At 42.4% G+C, this 7,167-nt stretch overlaps 1 protein-coding gene across 1 annotated transcript in view; it reads right to left on the reverse strand.

Annotated features, from left to right (window-relative positions):
* The window catches only part of SUN3 (Sad1 and UNC84 domain containing 3), a 40,547-nt gene that overhangs the window by 6,337 nt on the left and 27,043 nt on the right, over positions 1-7,167 (reverse strand). Inside the window, exons 5-8 of the mRNA XM_010831037.1 lie at positions 6,546-6,717; positions 5,181-5,265; positions 2,587-2,702; positions 1,091-1,258 (exon numbers count right to left, since the gene is read on the reverse strand). Coding sequence (XP_010829339.1) covers positions 1,091-1,258; positions 2,587-2,702; positions 5,181-5,265; positions 6,546-6,717 — 541 coding nt within the window. The remainder of the gene's footprint in view (positions 1-1,090; positions 1,259-2,586; positions 2,703-5,180; positions 5,266-6,545; positions 6,718-7,167) is intronic.

The following is a 7,167-nucleotide window of genomic DNA, read 5'->3' on the forward strand; positions in this document are numbered from 1 at the left end:
CCTGATTATTTAACTTCTATGCAGAGTACATCATGAGAAACGCTGGACTAGAAGAAACACAAGCTGGAATCAAGATTGCCGGGAGAAATATCAATAACCTCAGATATGCAGATGACACCACCCTTATGGCAGAAAGTGAAGAGGAACTCAAAAGCCTCTTGATGAAAGTGAAAGAGGAGAGTGAAAAAGTTGGCTTAAAGCTCAACATTCGGAAAATGAAATCATGGCATCCAATCCCATCACTTCATGGGAAATAGATGGGGAAACAGTGGAAACAGTGTCAGACTTTATTTTTCTGGGCTCCAAAATCACTGCAGATGGTGACTGCAGCCATGTAATTAAAAGATGCTTACTCCTTGGAAGGAAAGTTATGACCAACCTAGATAGCATATTCAAAAGCAGAGACATTACTTTGCCAACAAAGGTCCGTCTAGTCAAGGCTATGATTTTTCCTGTGGTCATGTATGGATGTGAGAGTTGGACTGTGAAGCGGGCTGAGTGCCAAAGAGTTGATGCTTTTGAACTGTGGTGTTGGAGAAGACTCTTGAGAGTCCTTAAACTGCAAGGACATCCAACCAGTCCATTCTGAAAGAGATCAGCCCTGGGATTTCTTTGGAAGGAATGATGCTAAAGCTGAAACTCCAGTACTTTGGCCACCTCATGCGAAGAGTTGACTCATTGGAAAAGACTCTGATGCTGGGAGGGATTGGGGGCAAGAGGAGAAGTGGACGACAGAGGATGACATGGCTGGATGGCATCACTAACTCAATGGATGTGAGTCTGAGTGAACTCCGGGAGTTGGTGATGGACAGGGAGGCCTGGCATGCTGCGATTCATGGGGTCGCAAAGAGTCGGACATGACTGAGCGACTGAACTGACTGACTGAACTTGGATAAAATTTTTTAAAATAGCATTAAGTAGTAGTAATCATCTGGTCCAACCCTCTCACTTTGCAGATGACAAAGCTGAGATACTGGAAGTAATACACAGAAATGTTTAGCTGCACAGCTCAGATGAGACCCCAGCTCCCAGTTCCTAGCTGATCACCTCCTATAACCCCTTCTGAAGGAAGATTTAGACAGCTTCTCACATAGACAGAAAATTCCTTGGGTGCGCTGGAGATGTTTCCTGAGGGGGACACCTTCTCTGAGATGTGCTCCATGGTAACAGCAGTTGGTATGATCTTCCTGGCAAGCTTGATTAGGGCATGACCCTGGGAGCCTGGAAAGGCCCAGCACTTCCCAGGGTGGACGTCCGGCTGGAAAGAAAGCACTGCATCAATCCCTGACTTGCTTATATACTTCCACTCCTACAAGGTTGGCCAGCTAATCACTACTGACTATAGATCTTGCTTATGCCTATAATATGAAGGCACTGTGTGAGACATATCAAACAGCAAAGCTGCCAGAGTCCCACAGGTGTGCTGATGTCAATCAGAACCTTTATTTCATGTGTGTCTTCTTTTGTTGCTCTAATTAAGACTGTAAGCTGCTAGATGCAGCCGGTTGGTATGAGTGGTGATAGCACTGGAGAAGATAGTGCTGGTTGTGGTAATGAAGAGAGAGGTGACAGTGACGGCAGGTGACGGTGATGATGGTTAATGTGATGGTGGTGGTGGTGGTGCTGGTGATGGTGGTGATGGTAGGTGATAGTGGTGATAATAGTGGTGATGGTGGTGGTGATGGGTGAGGATGATGATGGGGTTGTGATGATGGTGGTGGTGATGGTGGTGGCGATGGTGATGATGGTGGTTGTGATGGTGGTGCTGGTGGTGCTGGTGCTGGTGGTGATGGTAGGTGATGGGTGATGATGATGATGGTGGTGGTTGGTGATGATGGTGGCGATGGTGGTGATGGTGGTTGTGATGGTGGTGATGATGATAATAGAGATAATAGAGATGATAACGGTGGTGACAGTGATCCTGGCACTGGTACTAAGGAAGAAAAATGATGTCCACCATTTTCTAGATCTAGACTGTACTCTGGACTGAGATTTATAGGTTTGCCCCTGAAGGTATTTCTAAATTAGAAATAAATTCAGGTGTGTAATTATGGTTAAACACTCTCCTGTCAGTTGGTATCAAGGGCCTTTTGAATTGAACTGAAATGTTAATGAAAATATTACTTGGAAATTTCTGCTGTTAAAATTGGGCTTTATAAAAATGTGGTGACCTGAACAGCACAAAGCACAGTACTTGCACTCAGGGGTCACTCACCTTCAACAAATATTTGTCAAGTGACTGAAGTTTTTGGTGCAAAAGGAAGACTACAGAATCAGCTTTAAGAGAAGATATGGAATGTATATGTCCTATTTGAGAAGTACATAGTCTAGTTCACTGATCTTAAAATAGTAATCAAGTAGCTAATCATAGTTTTCTGCCCATAAAATAAGAAATAATGTATTTTGATGAGTATAAAAATGCATTTTCTGCCCATGTATTTTGATAACTATAAAAATGCAAGGAGATGGTTTCAGGTTCTCTGACAAGTTCAGAGCTGCATCTCTTTCAGACATTAATATTTTCATGATAAATAATAGGAACAAGATCCTAAAATATAAACAGGTTATTTTTAATTTAACTCTTACCTGGAGAATGATGTCTGGAGGCATTTCATAATTTAAGAAGCCGATCCCATGCCAGTACAGTTTTGCTTTATTATTTTTGTAACTTTCTGAGGTCCCAGCTTCAACAACAGAGGCTCCTGATAAGATAAAATAATTTTTTAAATTAAAAAAAATCACACAATTCAAAACACCATTTAGATTTTAATGTTTCTGGAAAACTATTACTGGGCAACTCACAAATGAGGTAAAACTCATACCAGGAAATTGGTGGTAGAAGTATGATTTTCAGCTTTAATTACCACTGAAATCTTGTCACTTTGAGAAAATCATGTTTGTTCTGTGGTTTCACAAAATTTCTGGAACTGACATTATGATAAAAAAATGAAATCTGGAGCCACTGATTTAGACATGGAACTATTAGGTGGATTGTGTTTATTACCTAAAGAAACATGGATCCCCACATTTTAACAGCTTTTGTGGTAAATAAACCTGATTCACTCAAAAACAAAAGCAGAAAAACCAACTGTGTCATAAATATACTAACAAGTTGTATTTATAATAGCCTTTCTTCAGATTCATTGAGCTTTAATTTTAATCAAAGAAATAAAAAATATACTCATCAAATATTATCCCTTCAAATTACTTCACTTTAGAAATAAAAGGTGTTTTAAGAAATCAAATGCAAATCACTTCCTTAAATTCCATCTGGGTATCAAAACACAGCATTAAAAAAACACAAGTATGAATGACTATCAAATCACCAGTGCTTTTTCTGAGAAGGCAGGCTTTGCAATAGTGAAGTTTGAGAGTGTTTACAAATTCTGGATGAAAGGCCTTTGTCAACTATTTGGTTTGTAATACTGCTTCCCAGCCCATGACTTGTCTTTTCATTCTTTTCAATATCTTCTCGCCAAGCAGAAGTTTTAAATTTGGATGAAGCCCAAATTACCCATTCTTTTCCTTTTGGAACTATATGTCCAACTCTTTGAGCACCATCAACTTGCTTTTTCCCTACTGTCAAAAGTTAATTAGTGTGGGATTATTTCTGGACTTCCTATTATGTTCCATTGATTTCAAACTCGCATTACCGCAGCTTTATCATATTGTAGCTTAACATCAGGGAGTCCTCCAAATTTGTTCTTCTTTCAAAACTGCTTCAGCTATTTTAGAGACAGTTCGTAGACGTCTACAAACAGTCGTGCTGGGATTTTGATCAGGATTGTATTGAATCACCAAACTAGTCAGAGAATTGCCATCTTAAAAATATTGAAACTTTTAATCGACAAACATGGAAGATCTGTCCAGCATTTAGGTCTTCTGTTATTTCTTCCATTTGTGGGTTTTGTTTGTTCATCTGTCCAGTTTTTAGCACACAGATCCTATGAAAATTTTATTAAATTTACACCCAAGAATTTCATGTCTTGCACTGTCATTGTGAATAGGACTGTTTTTAAATTTTCTTTTCCCAATTTCTGATCATGAGCATTTAAAAATGAAATATACACAGTTGAACTTACTAATGTCACTTATTCTAATAGAGTTTTGATGATTCTCTATGTAAATCTCTATGTAAGTAATAATTATTTGGCAGAGTCTTTATGGCTATATATAGTATCGTGTCGCCTGCAAATTGACACGATAGTTTTACTATCATGATAGTTTTACTTCTTTTTCTCCCATTTGGATGCCTTTTACTTCTTTTCCTCTCTGATTGCTATGTCCTGGATTTCCAATACGATGCTGAACAAAAGTACAAAAGTGGTGAGAGCAGGCATCCTTGTCCAGATTCCGATCTTAGAGGAAACGCGTTCCGCTTTTCACACTGAGTACGCTGTTAGCTGTGGACTTGTCATAGATGCCTTTACTACGTTGAGGTAGGTTCCCTCTGTATACTTTGTGTTCTTTTTAGTGATTGCTCTGGCAATATTAATACACATAACTAACTTTTCAAAGTCAGTTTACAGTTAATATCTTACCAATATGTGTAAAATTCAAAATTTTATAACCATAGAGTTTAACCTCACCCATTGACCTTCCCTCAAGACTTGTCACATCTACATGTATTAAAACCCCATCAGGGACTTCCCTGACGGTCCAGCGGCTAAGACTCTGCACTTCAAAGGCAGGGGGTCCAGGTTCGCAAGTCACGGAGCAGCTAAGCCTGTGCACCGCAACTAAGAGCCCACGTGCTGCAATTCTGAAGCGCACGTGCTGCGACTACGGAAGCCCGCAGGCCTGTGCTCAACAAGATAAGCCAACGGAATGAGAAGCCCGTGCACCACAACAGAGAGTAGTCCCCACCCACCGCAACTGGAGAAAACTTGGCACAGCAGCAAAGACCCAGGGCAGACCAGTATTTAAAAAAAAATTTTTTTTTTTAAAAGGACATTACATAGAGTTGAGACACTATCACTTAATCACTAATGGTGCATTGAGACCAGTCATTAGCAGTCATTTTTGTATGTAGAAGACAAAATGCAAAGAAGTTTGTGATGCTTACGCAAACTTGCTGTGGCAGGCAGGCTTTCTCTGTGGTCCTCTTCACAGACGCTAGTGAACGGAGATCGTTCTGAAGTCCTGACATTTTACACCGAGCTTAACGTTTCTTTACTCACCTGCTGACTTAAGGGCATAATCAGCCATCTGGACTTGATCTTCTCTCAGCTTTTTCAGTATGTAATTCACCAAGTTGGACATTTCCTATACAAATTGTAAAAAGAGTTTCCTGTTAAGAATCTCCATCACCTTCTTGAGTCTTGACAATTTACTGATTCGGACCTACGTTTGCTAATCGGCCAAACACACACAGGTTCTTCCTCTCCCCTCCGCAGATCAGTGGGATCCGTGTTTCACAGGCAGCTGAGGTATCAGGGAGCTGAGAGGTGCTGGGCCACTCACCAAGGTCATGGAAGAAGGCTGGATGTCAGTCCCCTGAGGAGCACCCCAAAATGCTCGCACAGTGGAACAGCCCAGTGAGGTTGTGTGTGCGACCTGCTGGGCCCCCCTGCTTAGCAATGAAGACTGGAGTGTTCTGTAGCTGTTTGGGAATCGAAGGCAGTTTACACAGAGCACATGATTGCTTGTGTTAGAAATTATTCCTCTTTTAAATCCATATTGGGTTATAAGGATGTTCTCAGTCTTAAGAAACCAAGCATCCTGAGAGAATGTAACGGTCTGAGTTCTAAATGACAAAGCACTTTGTCCCAGGGCCGTGAGGATGGGGGCTTGGAGGCAGTGGTGGTCAGCGTCAGCAGAATGTGTACTTCAAAAAACAGAATCTCAGGAAAAAGAAACGAAGCCAGTGCTAACAGAAGGAGAAGAAGTAAAACCAAGCTCTTGGTCTTCATCATCATGTTGCCTGATCATGGTGCTCATCCGGTCAGATACACTAGCGTTAGGTCCCTGAATAAAAATATTTTACTATTTAAGTATTTGTGTATAAACGTTCAGAGACTGCCATTTGTGAATGAGCAGTCTTTTTTTGTTTTTTTAACTGCAAAATAAAACAGTCAGTTACTTATTTGGGTGGAAAGTCAGTCTTACTGCAATACAAAATCTTCCCTGTGACACAGCCATTATGAAAAAGTGTGCTTCTAGGGGTGAGCCTTAGTAAAAGTAAAGTAGGGGCTTCCCTGGTGCCTCAGATGGTAAAGAGTTTGCCTGCAATGTAGTAGACCCAGGTTTGATCCCTGGGGTGGGAAGATCCTGTGGCGAAGGGAATGGCTAGCCACTCCAGTATTCTTGCCTGGAGAATTCCAAGGACAGAGGAGTCTGGCGGGTTGCAGTCCAAGGGGTTGCAAGAGTCGGACATGACTGAACAACTAACACTTCACTTTACAAGCTAATGTAGAAAAGGAATTTTCAAGAAGAAAGAAGACAGACCACACATCCCAGCGATCAATCATTACATTTCCCCATCACATAAGTTGTCCACTTTCTGAAAGGGGACACGCCCCTGCCTCCCTCCCACGCTCACTTACCTCGTCGATGACCTCGGTGTGGTTCCAGCCTTCAGCGGGGTCTATGTTGGCATTCCAGCTGTAATTGTGCAGACCATCCTGCATGTCTCTAAGCAATGCCTTCAGAACATCTATTTGTTCAAGTAAAAAGAGAATTTCCCGAAAGTTGTTTTCCAAAGTCTGGCTCTCCTTCCTGTGAATGGAGACCTTCAGTGTGAAAGGAGGAAGCAGTGGGCTCCCTGCCAGCCCCATGCTGGGCTTCAGGGCCAGCAAAACCCAGTGGCGCTTTACCTTGCAGAAGAGAGAACCCTGAGTGAGGGGTGCCCCCTTTTCTAGAGAACGGCCCTGCGCTGTGCACGAGGAGCAAAGACATTTCGGGAAGCACTCCTGAGGGCATCGCAGGCGTGGGCTGCGCTCTGTGCAGGGAAGGGGGGCTCAAAGGCCTTCACTCATCCCATTCCTCCCTCGGGGATTGAGGCCACGCTGACTTGAGCTGGGCAACTCCACAGTGCCCCAAACCCCCCTTCGCACCGCCTTAGGGGCAGGGCACCTTGCACTTTGAGTGGAGTACAGAGCAGGGGGATGCCAACCAAGCCCTGAAATTCTGTGAATCAGCCTTTAGAGACGAGTGACTGAAAGATTC

This window comes from Bison bison, unplaced genomic scaffold (assembly GCF_000754665.1).
Source record: "Bison bison bison isolate TAMUID 2011002044 unplaced genomic scaffold, Bison_UMD1.0 scf7180017864522, whole genome shotgun sequence".
In the NCBI taxonomy this organism is placed as follows: Eukaryota; Metazoa; Chordata; class Mammalia; order Artiodactyla; family Bovidae; genus Bison; species Bison bison.